General features: G+C 62.9%; 1 protein-coding gene across 12 annotated transcripts in view; it reads left to right on the top strand.

Moving 5' to 3' along the window:
* The window catches only part of SBNO2 (strawberry notch homolog 2), a 46426-nt gene that overhangs the window by 14552 nt on the left and 16028 nt on the right, over positions 1-15846 (top strand). For 6 of the 12 annotated variants that reach the window (XM_073803587.1, XM_033854951.2, XM_073803583.1 and 3 more), the window contains exons 2-4: positions 382-573; positions 5047-5120; positions 5715-5823. In XM_073803587.1, the coding sequence (XP_073659688.1) occupies positions 421-573; positions 5047-5120; positions 5715-5823 (336 nt within the window). In that variant the 5' untranslated portion in view covers positions 382-420. Of the gene's footprint in view, positions 1-381; positions 574-5046; positions 5121-5714; positions 5824-7023; positions 13227-15846 lie in introns of those variants that run through there. The other 6 variants (XM_033854955.2, XM_073803585.1, XM_073803584.1 and 3 more) reach the window with 3 other exon arrangements.

Raw genomic sequence — 15846 nt, forward strand, 5'->3', positions numbered from 1 at the left:
TCGCTGGGCTCCCAGGGCTCGAGGCCCACTTTGTGGGTGGAGGGAGCAGCCCCCGGCCAGCATTATTCAGGGGCCTGAGAACGAGGGTGGGAGAGCGGTGGGGCCTGGCCACCTGGAAGGGGTTGCCCTCACCCTGGCGGTCCCAGCCCGGGTCCCCAGGAGGGGGTGGCCGGACAGCAGGAGGGCCACCCCGGCAGCACTGCGATGCTGGGAGCATCAGCTTGCCCCCTGCGTGGATGGGGCAGTCAGAGGGGCTGGGGGGACATCTACGGGGTCCCCTGGGGGTCCCGCCACCCCCTAGCCTGCTGACCCTGTCCCTGGAGGGCGCCCTCCCCTGTCGGGATCAGAGGGCAACCTCAGGACATGCGTGTCTTTCCCCAGGTCATGATGCCACCACCACGGAGCAAGAAGCCCAGATAGATGCCCCTGCGGCCCGGCGTGTGGAGCCCCCCGATGCTGGCAGTGGGGCCCACCATGGATGGGGAGTTCCCTCCGCACGAGCCTCCACCAGCCGGCAGCGTCCTGTACAGCCCGCCGCCCCTGCAGACCCCACTGTGCGGGCCCAGCGTCCAGGTGAGCCCCAGCCCTCAGGGTCTCCTCCCGGCCCCTCGGCGCTTCTCTGGTGCCTCAAGCCCATATCCCAGCCCCCAGGTTTGCAGGCAGGACCCTCCAGGGGCTCCCGTCACCCCCAAGTCCCTCACGTGTTAGCCGTGAGGTTTCTCCTGCCAAGGCCTCGGCTGGCCCTCGGGACGCTCGGCCCAGGCGGCTGCCCTCACCTGCGGGACGTCGAGGGCTTGGACCACTGTGGCAGGTCACACTCGTCTGCTCTGCTTCATCACTTCTTTCTTCTTACTTTATGAGACTTTATTTCTTAAGCAGTTCTAGGTTTACAGGAAAATGGCACAGCAAGTTCCTGTACACCTCTCCCCCCCCACTTCCCCACTGTTAACCTTCTCACACTCGTGGGTGTGCTGTGTTCCAACCTGGGAGCCGGTGCTGACCCAGCATCGTTACCTGAGGGCCACGGTGACGTTCGGTTCACTCTTGGTGTTGGATGTTCTGTGGGTTTTGACAGATGTCAAGATGACCCGCATCCACCATTACGGCGTCACACAGCGTAGTTTCACTGCCCTAAAACCCCTCTGGTCCCCACCTGTCCATCCCTCCTCCCCCCAGCTCCCGCATTGCTGATCCTTCCCCTGGCTCCAGAGACCTGCCTTTTCCAGAATGTCCCAGAGTTGGAATCACAGTGTGTAGCCTTTTCAGATCTGCTTCTTCCGCTTAGCGATGTGTATTTAAGGTTCCTCCGAGACTTTTCCTGGCTTCACAGCCCATTTCTTTTTAGCACTAAACAACTTTGCATCGTCCGCATGTCCCATGGTTGCTTCCACCCACTGAGGGACATCTCGCTTGCTTCCGAGCTCTGATGACTGCAATAAAAGTACCACGAGTGGTAAAACGACCCTAGGGGCCAGGCCTCCTCATATCACAAAAGGTACAACAGGCCTCGTGAAGAGAAGTGTCCAGAGTCCTCCAGCGAGTCAGGCCTAGAGCCAAACAGGGGCTCTTTCCCTGCAGAAAAGAAAAGAAGCCGAGTTTCTCTGTGTGGAGACTCGAGCTGCCGGGTGGGGAGACCAGATGGGGTACAGGCACCAGGGGGCCGCGTGGGCTGCGGCAGTGATGCGCACACCTGCGTGGGGAGAGAGAGCAAGGATCCAGCTTGGGGTTGGGAGAAGCCGGGCCCTGGGCCTCGGGACCCAAGTGGAGCTCCAGGTTGAGGGTCCAGAGCTGTCATGAGGCATCCCAGACCCCAGAGTGTAGCATCAGATGGGGCTGGGAGGTGCGCGCGAACCCAGGACTCACTCCGTGCCTGGCTGTGCCCACAAGGCACCCTAACGGGGCGGAGCACAGTGCCAAGCCACATTGAGTGGGCCTTGCCAGTCGGCAGGGAGGGAGCAAAAACGGGTCACAGCTGCAGACCCACCCGCAGCTTCCAAGCCTCGGCTAATGGCCAGAGCCTCCGGCCAGGGCCCCGGGCACACGTGTGCCAGGCCAGCTGTACCCACGGGGCCCCTGCCCTCCTCAGCCCCCACCTCCCTCCAAGCCTCTGGCCGCCCGCGCCCACCCTGAGGCTCTCGGATGCCCCGGTGCCATCCCACACGCGGCACAAAGCGTGCTCCTTCCTTGGGTGCTATGTCGCCCTGTTTTGCAGGCTCGGAGCACGCGCCTGTCATTCTTGTCTTTGTTTTTTTTTTTTTTTGCGGTACGGGGGCCTCTCACTGCTGTGGCCTCTTGCGTTGCAGAGCACAGGCTCTGGATGCGCAGGCTCAGCGGCCATGGCTCACAGGCCCAGCCGCTCCGCGGCATGTGGGATCTTCCCGGACCGGGGCACGAACCCGCGTCCCCTGCATCGGCAGGCGGACTCTCAACCACTGCACCACCAGGGAAGCCCGCGCCTGTCATTCTTATAACGCCTCAGGGTTCCTTCTCCTCAGCATCCCATCATTTGCCTAATTATTTTCCTGTTGTTGGGCCTTTGGGGTGACTCCAGTTTTTTCTGCTGCTATAAATAGCGCCACTGCGTTTTCCTCCCCCCTCCTGGATGAGTCCCTGGAGGTGTGTTTCTGGAATAGAATTCCTGGGTCAGAGCGAGCCCCAGCTTGGGCGGGTTTGCAGAGGATGGAGCTGTTCCACAGGGAATGGGCTCCTGCCACGTCCCGTGGTGTTGACCCAGGAAGCTGACTGAGGGCCAGGACATGAGCTCTGTCTGGACAGCCCGTGTGGACCAGAGGGGCTCAGATACTAGAATTGGGGGAGGGATGTTTGGAATAAGACAGAGACCCTTTTACAAGGGAGGTGCCGCGTGGAGCCCGACCTTGGCTCCGAGCCCCACTCCGGGCAGTCAGAGCCAGCAGGGCAGGCTCCCCAGTGCCCTCCAGGGCTCAGGCTGTGCACAGAGCCTGTTCCTCTTGGGCCACCGAATGTGGGGGTTGCCCCTCAGACCACACTGGGCCTGGCCCAAGAGTGACCAGAAGCCCGGGCAGCCCGTGGAGGCTGGGGGCATCAGTGTTGGCACTGTGCTCCTTACTTCTCTCATGTGTCCTGGCCGAACCAAGCTTGTAAGGAGGATCCCAGGGTGGAGCAGGCAGGGAGTGGAGCTGGCCCAGGACTGCCTGGCAGGAACATGCCCCCAGGACTGTCAGTGTCCCTAAGGTGGCCAGATTTAGCAAATAAAAATATAGAGCCCGGTGAAATTTAAGTTTCACATAAACACAAATAAAATTTTAGTATGTGGGTGTTCCATACAGTATTTACACTAAAAATTATCTTTTGTTTATCAGAAATTCCAATTCCTGTTTTTTATCTGGCAGCCCTATGTTATCTGCCGCCCTTGCTGCCCTAGCAGGAATGTCATCTTCCTTCATCAGTTTGCACATGGCCTAGTAAGCTTCTGGCTAATCTCCCAGGGCCTGCTCCTTCCCAGAAGAGGGCCAGCCTCTCTGTCTCCAGGCAGGCTCTGTTTGGCTAGCTGGGGTAAGGGCCCATCTTTGGACCAATGTGGTCCCACAGGCCTGCCCTCTGAAGGTGGAGTCACCCCTCTGGCTGCAAGTGTAAAATCCCGAGGAAGGCTCTGATTGGCTGGCCATGCTGTACCACCCCTGTGAGATGGGGCTGGATGTCCTTGGTTGGCAGCCTTGCCAGAGCAACGTGCTGGGGGAGGAGGTTGGGGTGCTGGGTAGACAAAGTCATGAGGGACCCTCCCCAGCCTGAGGCCTCCCCAGCTTGAGGCCTCAAACTCCTCAAGGACCTGGGGGTCCCCTGGTCTGGGAGCTCCACAGGGACCGCCCCAGGCCCAGTCTGGGTGCAGGTGGAGAAGGCTGGTGAGCAAGGGGCCCCTTGGACCCCTTCTCCCTGGCTGCCCCCTTCTGGGCCCAAACTACATCCTGGACTGGCCTCTAGTTTGGAGGCCAAGGGGCCTCTACCAGTTGATACCATCTCACCACATCTCCTTCATGCCTCTTCTCTGAGCTGGACTGTGGGGAAGCAGGCGGGGCCCTGTGGGCAGCCCAGGGCTGGGGGCACAGTGATGGAAAGTGGGGCTGGCAATCCCCTTGGTAGAGAGGGGCGGTCCCGGCCCCGCAGGCTGGTTCTGGGCCGGTACTAGGTCAGTGAGTCCCGAGGGGTGGGCCTTGTGTGGCCAGGGCTGGCACAAGCGGGCACGGCAGCTGCAGCCAGCGGGCCTCCCTGATGGAGCTTCACGTGGCCAGCGGCCCGTTTAGGGCAGGGACGCAGCACCCCGATTCTACAGAGGGTGTGAGTGTCCACAGCCCTACCCCTCAAGCCAGTCCTGGCACATGCTGCCCCTGCTGACCTCAGGCTCACCTTCCAGCCATCCTCCCTCCCCCTGCTGTTTCCTAAAGCAGGTTCTCCAGAACCCCTGCCTGTGCCTCACTCTTGGGCCACACGGGCTTGGCCTCTGGGAGCTCTGAGAAGGCTGGGCTTCAGACCTGCCTGGAGTGGTTGGGCTGCGAGAGTCTGGCTGGGACAGGGCCATCCACAGTGCTGGTGGGAGTCCTTCACCCTGACTTCAGCCCCCGCCCCTCTGAGAAGTCCCCTGCCCCTCTCCCCCACCCACCCGCTGGCAGGCTGCGCGTCTCGCTTATGGGTGCTGGCTCACGAGGGACTCTTACTGTCTTGCTTTACACAGGGTCCCCTCCTCCACTTTCTAGAATGCAGGCGTCCAGCCTGGGCTCCCCAGGCCCTGCAGGGATTCTGGGGGCCCTGCCAGTCCAGAGTCACAGCCATGCCCGCCATCCCCTCCCCGGCTGGTCCCCAGACCTGCTTGTGTACTGACCAAAGCCTTCCTCTTCACCACAGCCCTCTGGGTGGGTTCTTCTGTGCACACGGGGAAGCTCCTGGGCAGGCGGGCTCAGTGCTCTCTGGTGCCTGCCCCAGGGCAGTGCAGTGGTGGGGGGGATGGGGGGGAGGAGGGCCAGGGACCCTGCCCTCCTGTCCTCTCCCCTGACGCCTGCCACTCTGTCTCAGAATGCCATGCTGCATTATCCCTGGTGGAGCAGCTTCTCGCCCACGCCATACCCAGCCTTCTCCAGCGAGAGCCAGTAAGTGCCCAGCCCCACTGTGTCCTGCTGGGGGGTCCCTCCTCGCAGGGGCTTCACTATGCCTCCTCATCCCGCAGTCATGGGCTAAAGAAAACTAGAGCTCTCAGCCACGGGGGCTGTGGGCCCGGCCCTGGCCACATGGGGAGAGCTGAGACTGACCTGCTGTGGTCTGTCTAGCGAGAACTCTCCAGGGAAGAGGGCAGAGGTAGTGGGGACGAGGGGGCCAGGAAGGGCTATACTGTGGGGGGCACACCAGGTGGTGGTGAGAAACTTCAGGGGTGAAAGGAGCTGGGAGGACAGCTTCCCCATGGAGGGCATCAGCAAGCTGGGTTTTGAAGGGTAAGTAGGAGTTTGCCAAGAGAGCATGCCTGGTACCAGGCCAAGGAATGGCCCATGCAAAGGGCACGGAAGCACATGTAGCCAGAGCCTCGAGGTTCTTCTGGGGCGCCATGTCCCGAGACATGGGTGCGTGGGCCCCTCCTGAGCGGAGTTTCTGAGGCACCGGAGTTGTTCCTGCTGGCCTGTCCTGCACCTGGGGTGGGCAGGCAGCACCCCCATCACGCCTGCTGGCTCAGCTTCCTTCTCCGCCTCCAGCCAGTTCATGAACTCCTCCTTCATTGTGGGCCAGCCCTGCGTGGACACCAGCTATGGGCCTGCAGCCGCTACCCCCAGCTTCCCGCCAAAGAGCAGCGACTTTCCTCAGGTAGGAGACCTCGGCTGGGCTGTGCCCCGCGTGGGGTGTCAGTGCTGGGGGACTGGGCTTGTTTGGGGGACGGGCTGGTGTGACTTCCCCGCAGCAGACGGGGGTGCCGGGTCGGAGGTCACGAAACCGAGGCTGGGGGCCCAGCTGCGCTTCTGCTCATCTGCGGGTTATGGGGCCACATCTCGAGCGTCCGATTTCCTCGCCCACTTGCTCCATCTGGGTGCCCTAGCGCCTTGGCGGGGTCCACGTTCTCGGCGCCTCCCCAGGCCGGAGTGATGCCCCATCAGGTCGAAACAGCATAGTGAGCATTTATGTCCCCGAAACGGTAACCGCTTGACGAACGTGAGCCCCTCGAGTTGGAGGAAGGGAGGACGTCTGACCTCGATCTTTTGGGGGACGCCAGGCAGCTCAGCCCCCAGGGAGTCAGGCGGACCCTGCCTTGTAGCCTTGTCCACGGGGTTCACAAGTGGGTCCCACACCTCTGTCCCGCACGGCAGCTGTCAAACCTGAGAGCCTCAGAGGGGGTTTGCGGGAAGGAGCCCAGCAGTGTCGTGGGGTGACCCCAACAGGGGCCAGGTGGCGCCGAGTTTCCCTTGGGAAGCTGAAACCGTTGGCAGCTTCCGTGCTGGCCTCTGGGTCTGGGCTGCTTCGGCGCTCAGTTAGGGAAGCATCCACGTGGGCCCGCCAGGGAGTGGGGTGTCAGGTGCTCAGCTCCCCTGAGCCTCAGTTTCCTTCTGTAAAGTAGGGGCTCATGGGCCCCACCAGGTGACAGGCCGAGGGAGGCCACGGCACACACGGGCTGGTGCAGACCTGCTGGACTCACTTGGACCAAGGCCAGGGCCGTTCAGACCGGCCCACACTCACTGGGGCAGCAGCAGGGCCGGGCAGAGAACCGGACCGGAGGGTGTGTGCTGCGGTGACAGCATCCCCCCAAATCCAGGTCCTCCCGAGACCTCAGGACAAGACCCTACTTGGCAGTCAGGTGTTTGCGGGTGTGATTAGGTAGACGGAGCTGAGGTCCTCCCAGTTAGGGTGGCCCTAAACCCTCTGGGGTCCCTGTGGAGATACAGCTGCGGGGGCCGGGGTCGGGGGCAGGCACGTGGCCGGGGAGGTGGAGCTCAGGCGCTGGGGAGGTGGGGGAACCCGGAGCCTGGGGGGCACAGCCCTGCCACACCGTACCCTGGACGTCTGCCCTGAGCTGCCCTGTCAGTGACCCTCTGTGGCCACCCAGGAAACACGGCTGGGCCTCGTGGCGACGGGAGCAGAGCCTGCCCCTTGGGAGCCCCAAGTACCCCAGGGTGAGGGCGAGGGCCGTGGGGCAGGAACAGGAGGCCCGTGGACGCAGCCTCCCTGCCTTTACAGAGGCATACGTGGTTTCCTCTGCCCGCCGCCAGCCCGTGAGGAGACCCTTGGCCTCCAGGAGAGGAAGGGCCAGTGGGTTCAGCATCCAGGGCGCCCCGACGGCCCAGGACCTTCTCCCCACCCACTACGGCCCCATGTCTCTGGCTCATCTGCGGGCTGGCGGCTGACGGGCCTCCTGTGCACCGTGTCCTGGGCACCGCTCTGCGTCCAGACTTGGTCCCCTGCTGGGGCGTCCCTGCTGGGTGGATGAAGCCTTTGGGGGTGTCCCGGCCCCTGCGGCCACCCGCCTGGCCTCGCTCCGCCCCCCACTCGCCCGCTCCCGCTGCTGCCCCAGCTCTGCGAGGGATCCATGCGGCTTCCGAGCCCAGCAGCCCCCGGGGCGCCGCGTCCGCTCCTTGCTGCAGGTGGGGAAGCGCGCCCCGTGTTGGAGGTTGCTCATCCACCTGACAGATGCTCGCTGAGAGCGGCCGCAGCCCACCCTCTCTCCAGCTGCCCTTGCTGGGGGCGACTTGGACCCAGATCTCCCTTTAGAGCAGCGAAACCTTCTTCAAACGCAATCTCACCTCACTGCCAACCATGGGGTCAGACAGATGTGAGACCACAGTGCAGCCAGGCTGAGGGTCTGAGGCCTAGTGGTCAGCCTCCTCCACCTCCCCCGGGACTCTGGGCCTGTGCGCCAAGCCAGGATGGAGTCCAGAGCGAGCCTGGCATTCAAGGCCCTTCCCAGCTCAGCCCTGGCCCGGTGGGTCCACCACAGCCACCTCTGCTCCTGGTTCAGACTGAGTGACGTCGCACGGGGGCCGGCACAGGGACAGCCCCAAAGACGTCCCTGTCCTGGTCCTGGGACCTGTGGGTCTGTTGCCTCACGGGGCAGAGGTGACTTTGCAGGTGGGATTAAATTAAGGCCCCTGAGATGGGGGTGACCCTGGATTCCCTGGGGGGCCCAGTGTCATCACAGGGTCTTTTTTTTTTTAATATATATATACTTTTTTCAATTAATTAATGTACGTTTGGCTGCGTTGGGTCTTTGTTGCTGCGCGTAGGCTTTCTCTAGCTGCGGCAAGTGGGAGCTACTCTTCGTTGCGGTGCGCAGGCTTCTCATTGCGGTGGCTTCTCTTTTTGCAGAGCACGGGCTCTAGGTGCGCGGGCTTCAGTAGTTGTGGCATGTGGGCTCAGTAGTTGTGGCTCATGGGCTCTAGAGTGCAGGCTCAGTAGCTGTGGTGCACAGGCTTAGTTGCTCCGCAGCATGTGGGATCTTCCCGGACCAGGGCTTGAACCCGTGTGCCCTGCATTGGCAGGCGGATTCTTAACCACTGCGCCACCACAGAAGTCCACAAGGTCTTTATGAGAGGGAGGCGGGAGGGTCAGAGGCAGAGAGAGACGGGAGATGCTGCGCTGCTGGCTGTGAGGATGCAGGAGGGGCCGCGAGCCAGGGATGCGGCGCCTCTAGAAGCTGGAAAAGGCGGGAACCGCTGCTGCCCTGGAGCCTCTGGTAGGAACCGACTCTGACAACCCATCTCAGACTTCTGACCTCCAGAACCATAAAGTAATAAACGTGTGTTGTTTTAAGCCGCTTCACCATGTGAAGCCTTCATGAGGCCCATGGCACACCATTGAAGCGTTCACTCCTGTTTGTACATTAGAAGGAGTTGGAATGGGGAATCCAGACCTGGGCTGGGGGCAGGAAGTGAATAGAAGCCCACAGGCCTTAACACACCTCCTGGTTACTAAACTTGAGCCCTGAGTTTCCTAGCAGCCAAAGCAAAAAGAGAAAGGAGATGGGTTGTGTGACTCTTGCTGCCTAGCAGGAGAAAGCTTCTCCCCGACTTCCGTTTTGGGCCGGGAGCAGTTCCCTGGGGGCTGCACATGAGCCAGCCCAGGCCAGGACCTTTGGTGAGGGTCGAGCCAGCCTCTGTGTGGGGTCCCCATTTCCCAGGTACCTGGGAAGGATCTCTAGCCAGAGGGACTCTGCCCTGGGGAAAGCGGGAAGCCAGTCCGGTCCCTGCTCTGGGGCAGCTCTGCTTCACTGGACAGTCCTGGCCATCAGACCTGGCACCCATTGAGCCCCCAGAGCCAGGGCCCTGGGTTCCAAGTGTGGAAGGGGAAGTGCCCCCAGGGATTACCTGAAAATTTCAGCTCTGACGCTCTTGCCTACACATTACACATGGCATCTTACGTAGCCGAGACCAGCGTCACAGGGCAGAAATTAGCCCTGGTGCAACACTGGTGACCACACCCATGTACACCCATGGGTGTGCTGAGGCGCCGAAAGAACCGGCCAGGTGTCTGTAGGGTGCCCCACACTGGGAGGGGGTCTGCGTCCCTGGCAGGAGGCCCACAAACACGGCACGTTGTCTTCAAGGCCTTGTCGATGGGTTTCGTTGCTGATGGGTTGACCTTGACCCCTGGTGAGGCAGCTTCCTCTGGGTCCCCCCACTGTGCACTGTCCTTCCCGCCCTCAGGTTGACACAGAGTTGCTCAGGCCCTTATACCCCTTACACCTTGAGGGGCCCCACCTGGGGTCTCCCACTGCAGGGTATGGTGCGTGTTGGGGGGTGTGGACGTGTGGCTTTTATTTCTTAATTGGAATGTGACTTGCATTTCATACGGTTCAGCAGCTTTTGTGCATTCACAGTGTTGTGCAGACATCACCTTTGTCCAAAGTCCAGAACCTTCCATCCCCCAAAAGAAACCCCATCCCCCTTAGCAGTCACCCTTCCCCCTCCTCCATCCCGACACCACAAGCCCCCTCTCTGTGTCTGTGGATCTGCCTGTTCTGGACGTTTCCCGTCAGTGGAATCGCACACCGTGTGTGCTTGTGTCTGGCTTCTCTCACTGAGCATCGTGTTCTCAGGGTCCGTCCACGTTGCAGCGAGTGTCCGTGCTTCACCCCTTTACGTGGCTGAGGGACGTCCCTGTGTGTTGGGGGACACGTGTGTGTATGTGTTTGTCCATCGATGGACATTTGGGTCGTTTCCACCTCTCGACTGCCGTAAATCATGCTGGTGTGGACATGCGTGTAGACTTCAGTGTGAGCGTGTGTTCCAGGTGTGGCTGACTCTCGCTAGGAGGGCTGTTTGGGGCCTTGTTGGAGTCGGGGTTGGGGGGGTGCCCAGCCTTCCAAATGCCCCCCGAGGCGTTGTGCCTCCAGCTCTTGCTGCCCCTGCCCCTCCAGGCCTTCCCCTGGGTTCTCCCCACCCTGGTTTCTCTGGGGTCCTGGCTGCAGGAGTGGCTGCCCCGCCCTCCTTCACTGCTCCCCAGTGCCGAGCCCCGCTGCAGCCCCCGGGATCAGGTGCTGCCCTGACCCCTCCTCCCAAGGCCCCCTGGACCCTCACGTCTCAGCCGGGCCCCGGGGAGGGGGAGGGCTCTTTTTGGTGCGCTGAGACCCCCTCACGCAGTCGCAGTTGGCAGGGCAGGCGTGCGCCCTGAGGGTCCCTCCAGGCATCTCAGGTGGGCCCCGCGTCCGCCCGATAAGGACACTTTCTGTCTGCCAGCCCAGGCTTCTGGGAAGCAGGATGAGGTCACAGCTCAGAAAAGTGCTTTGCAAACTCTGGGCAGCTCCCCACACGGAGAGGGGTCGGCGACATCCTCTGCTCCGCGAACAGATTTCCACAGGGTCAGAGGCTTGGCCTACCCCGCCAGCAGGCTCCTGGCGATTTCTGGCGCTGGCAGGGCGCGGTGGGGGGCCGCTTCCCATGGGAAGCCCCTGGGTCACGCGGGGCCACGGCCAAGGTCCCCCGCCCTGGGGTCCGCACTCCCTCCGCAGGTTCCAGGGGAGGGTCCATCATGCTTCTCACAGCTCCTGGGGCCCCAGGCGTCCTGGGCTTGTGGCTGTGTCACCCCACCTCTTCCTCTGTCTCCACGTGGTCTTCTCCTCTCTGTCTGTGTCCAGACCTCCCTCTTGTAAGGGCACCGGCCGTCGGCTTAGGGCCCGCCCTGCTCCAGTGCGACCACATCTTAGCCGACTACATCTGCAGTGACCCTATTTCCAAAGGAGGTCCCGACATGGGCCGCGCCCACCCCTCTGTGGCCAGCCCGGGGGCAGCCTAGGGACCAGCGAGCGTCCTGTTGGCCGGGCAGCCCCACGGATCGGACGCGCTGGCCGGACAGGGCCGACCAGCCATCTGGTGATGAGATACAGGGGGCAGAGAGTCCGAGTTTAGAAACTGCTGGCAACCTGACCAGTTTCCTGCTGCTGAAACCCAATCACAAAAAGTTTGTGCTTGTCCTTTGTGGGTTTTCTTTTCAAGCCCGTTTCCTAGTAATTCTTTTTAAAATTGAGACAAAATCACACACCTTAAAATTCATCCTTCTAATGTGTATTCACAGGGTTTTACAACCACCACCTTTATGTAATTCTAGAACGTTCCATCACCCCAAAAGGAAGTCCCATCCCCATCAGCGGTCACTCCCTCACCTCCTTCCCAGCCCCTGACAACCAGGAACCCACTCCCTGTCTCTATGGATCTGCCTGTTCTGGACATTTCCCACCAGTGGAATCACACAACGTGGGTCCTTCTGTGTCTGGCTTCTCTCACTGAGCATCGTGTTCTCAGGGTCCATCCACGTGGTAGTGAGTGTCGAGGCTTCACCCCTTTACGTGGCCGAGTGATGCTCCCGTGTGTGGAGGGACCATGTGGTGTTTGTCCGTCATCCGCTGGTGGACACTTAGGTTGTGTCCACCTTTGGCTGCTGTGGACGTGCGTCTCCGTTGCCTCTGGTGGGCACCTGGCTGTGGAATCAGGGTCGTGGGGTGACTGTGGCTGTTTTCCGAGGACGCTGCCCCGTTTCACGCCCCCACCGGCCGTGTAGGGGCTCCGATTCCTCCAGCTCCTCCCCGCACTGGTCCCTGCTGGCTTTGTGGGTCCAGCCGTCCGGGCGGGTGTGAAGTGTGTCCCGCTGGTTTCGGGTTGCGTTTCCCCGTTGCCTGACAGTTTGAGTGTCTTTCCTCCCCTTGTTGCCATTTGTATACATTCCTCACCTGCGGCAGTGGCCGCTGGCCATGTTCCCCCTACTTCCTCTGCCGGCTGTGGGCTGGAGACAGGTGAGGGCTGCAGCATTGGGCCGAGGTCTCCCTGACCCCAGGGACCCTCCCCAGTCAGAGCTCTGGGGTGCTGGGCAACCGCAGGGAGGCCCATGGGCCCGCTTGCTCCTCTCGGCCGTGGATCCGCACAGAACCGTCCTGGAATGGGGGTGATGGAAAGAAACAAGCAGGACGGGCACCAGGCCTCAGGGCTTTGTGCCCCCCGCCACTGGCCCTGTCTGCGTCCTGCCCTCTGTTCTGGGCTGCGGGTTGCAGGGGCTGACGCAACGGGGAAGAGCAGCGTTTTGGGCACAGCCAGGCCGCTTGCCAAGGCTGGAGGAGGAAGAGCAGGGCGGGGCCTGGGGCCCCATGGGGACGGCCCTCCAGGTGTGGCCACAGCACAGGCAAAGGCCCTGGGGCGGGCCCTGTGAGGCACTGGCGGCGGGCTCTGGGTCAGTGAAGGTCCAGGCTGAGGAGCTGAGGGCAGGCCCAGGAGGGCGTGGGGGGCACGGAAGGGGCAGCCAGCCTAGGTTTCCTCCCTGCGATGCAGGGGCCTCTGAACCTCGAGTCACTGCTGTGGGCATCCCAGGGACAGCCGTGGTCCCTGCCAGGCCCAGCTGGGCACATGCTCTGGGGGGACAGTGGTCTGGGGGAAACTGAGGCCGGGGCCAGGAGAGCGCCCGGGGCAGGCAGGGGGCGAGCCAGTGGCAGCCCGCGGGCGTTGTTGACAGCCGTCTGTGGTAGATTCCGCCCCGTTCAGTAATTCTCCGCGCTTTGCCAGTAATCGTCCTGACTTACCAGGCAGGCATCATTTCCTGAAAGTCAGCCGGCCTTAGGGGAAGTAGGCGCAGGCGGTGACTAAACCAACATGCAAATGCAGCCGGGCGGGCTGAGGGCTGAGGGCCGGCGGGCTGAGCCGCCCGTGGTCATGAGGCAGCTGCTCCCACCGCTTCCTCGGGACCCGGCGGCCACCATGTCCCAGCTGCGCTTCTGGCTGCAGTTTGCAGCCCTCGGCAAGGTAACCCTGGGCTCCTGCCTTGCGAGGGGGGCCGGGCTGGGAGGGCCCGTGGGAACCGCCCGGAACAGCCGGGCTGGGGGCGGGGGGGAGGGCTCCCCCAGCCTGCTCCGTCTGTCTGTTTTTGGCAGCGAGGATGACCCCGCTGGAGTTTTCCGAGCAGAGCCACGTGGAATGTGGGGACAGCCAGGGAGGGCAGGGGGCTGCAGGGGGCTGAAGCCGTCCCACCTGGAGTCTTGTGGGCACTCCGTGTCCTGGGATGGTGGCAGTGGCTCTGTGGGGCATGGTTTGAGACGGGCTCTGATTGGACAGGCAGGCTCGGTCCCCATCCCTCCGTCTCTCTGTCCCGCTGTCCCTCCTCAGGGCCCCTGCCCAGGACCAGTGAGAGGACCTGTGTCCGAAGAATGTTTCTGGGGTCACTTTCCTGGCTGGGAGGGGGTGCTGAGCAGACCCAGAGCCGGGTCCAGTCTGGGGGCCATCCTGTCCCAGCCTGCTGGGCGGTGGCAGAGATGAGGTGGGGGGGGGTCACTGCATGGGCAGCTCCTCGCTGGTCCAGGGTCCCCGACATGCTGAGAGGCAGTAAGCACAGTGGGCAACCCTGTGCCCTCCTGGCCCCCCAGAACTGTCGGGGTAACCAGCCAGCTCCCCTGCATTGGGGCCTGCAGTGGGAAGAGCGGGGGCAGGGGGGCCTGGGATCCCGGAGGAGTTCCAGGTGGGGACGCAGGTCGGGAGGTGAGCCCGGGGACGGGTGGACACAGGCTGCCGGGTTGGGGGCTCTGGTGAGGGCCTGGGAGCTGCGGCCCTGCCCTGACTGGGCCCCTGGGGACCCAGGGAAGGTGATTCTGGGTTTGGGTCATCTTGGAGGTCTCCTGTGGCTGCTGGGAGTCAGGTCCCAACACTGGCAGGCAGCCCACCAGGGGGGTCCACTCTCACTTCCATCCAGCCACCCACGGTGGGGAGGGGGAGGGACCTCGGGAGCCCCACCCCCACCCCCTGGGGACCCAAGTGAGGCCCACCTCCCTTTGCCCCCAAGGATCCAGGGGCCCCCAGACGATGCCAGCTGCCCATCAGGGCATCTGGTGGAGACGCTGTCCACAGACTGGGGAGAGAGCACCCACTTTCTTAATAAATTATATTTTTTAGAGCAGTTTTAGATTTACAGAGAGACTGTGAATCAGTTCAGAGGGACCCTGTGTGCCCACGACCAGCCCCTTGGCGCCGCCCACGTCCCAGCTGATGGGCCCGTGTTCATACGTCGTCCTCAGGGCCCCAGAGTCCACGCTTCCCCACGTCGCCTCTGCCCCAGTAACACTGTGGCACCAGGACCCCCAGGCTGTGCCGGTGTCGCCCGCTCTCCTGGGGTGGGCTGGGGCCCTGGGCAGTCGTGGGGAGCCCGGCCTGGGACTCCTGAAGGACGTCCCCAGTTTGGGTTTGTCTGGTGTTTTCTCATGGTTGCACTGGGGCCATGGGTTCCCCGGGGGAGAACTCAGAGGGGAGGTGCCCTTCCCAACCATCACCCCAGGGGTCTCTGCTGCTGAACTTGACCTGACCTCCTGGCTCCTCCACGGGGGGCTTCTTCACCTGCACGCTGTCCTCCTGGGAAGGGTCTCCGTGCTCAGCCCTCACACAGGGTGGCCCCCGAGCACCCCTTTCAGCCCCTGCCTCTGCCATCTTCGGGGCTGGCCCCTGAGGTCCCGCCAAGCTCCCTGCCCACTGCCCAGTGACTGTTTCACCTTTGGGAAGCAGGCCCACCTCTCAGGGCTCCAGGGTCATCGTCACCCTGACCAGGCTCGGCGGCGCTCGCTGGGAGGGCCACGCTGGTCCCAGAGGGACTTTAGCAAAGACAGCTTTCCCCGACTGTACGCGGACCCCACCCCAGCCAGCCTTCGGAGTCTCTGGGGGTCACTACCCCATGTCACTTCATGGGGTCCGGGCGGCCAGCTTCTGCAGCCCACCCTTCCCTGGCATTGTCCATCAGACTCGGGATGTGCCACCTCTGATCCCAGCTGACCGGGGGTGGGGTAGGGAGCAGGCCTCAGGGGCAGCAGAGCCAGACCCACTGCCGCCGCCTCAGCGTCCCCCGAGATGGATGCTCTGGCCTGTTGAGTCGCCGGGCTCTCGCATGGGGGTGCAGCGTGCCCCAAGGAGCATCATGGAGCACCTGTTCCCTGCTCTGGGGTTGGCATCCCCCTCCTGCTTCTTCCCAGGCTGTTGAGCTGGTCCTGCTAGGCACTGTCTGCCACGCCCCCATCTCCTCGCCTGGACTTGCCCAGTCGCCAGGTCCTGCAGCTGCAGGCGGTGGGGGGAGGTTGGGGTCTGCCCCCCTTCCGTGGGACCAGCCCTCCTTGCAAACCGCCGGAGCCAGGGCACCCTGGGCAGTGGGAGGCGTCCACAGGGGGCCCCCAGCCTTATACCAGCTGAGCAGGCCCCACCCCTTCCTGCCAGGCCCGCTGTCCTTTTCGCACAGTGCTCTCAAGCCTGCCTGTTGGGGGCTGTGCACGCACCAGCATCTGAGCACGGGGTCCTGGGGAAGCTGGACAGTGTTGCCTGGAGGTCCCTGCACCCCAGGGCGTGGGGGGCTGATTCCCATGCAGATCAGTCGGAGGGGAGCCCCAGAAACACG

This window comes from Tursiops truncatus, chromosome 3, assembly GCF_011762595.2.
Source record: "Tursiops truncatus isolate mTurTru1 chromosome 3, mTurTru1.mat.Y, whole genome shotgun sequence".
Taxonomy (NCBI): Eukaryota; Metazoa; Chordata; class Mammalia; order Artiodactyla; family Delphinidae; genus Tursiops; species Tursiops truncatus.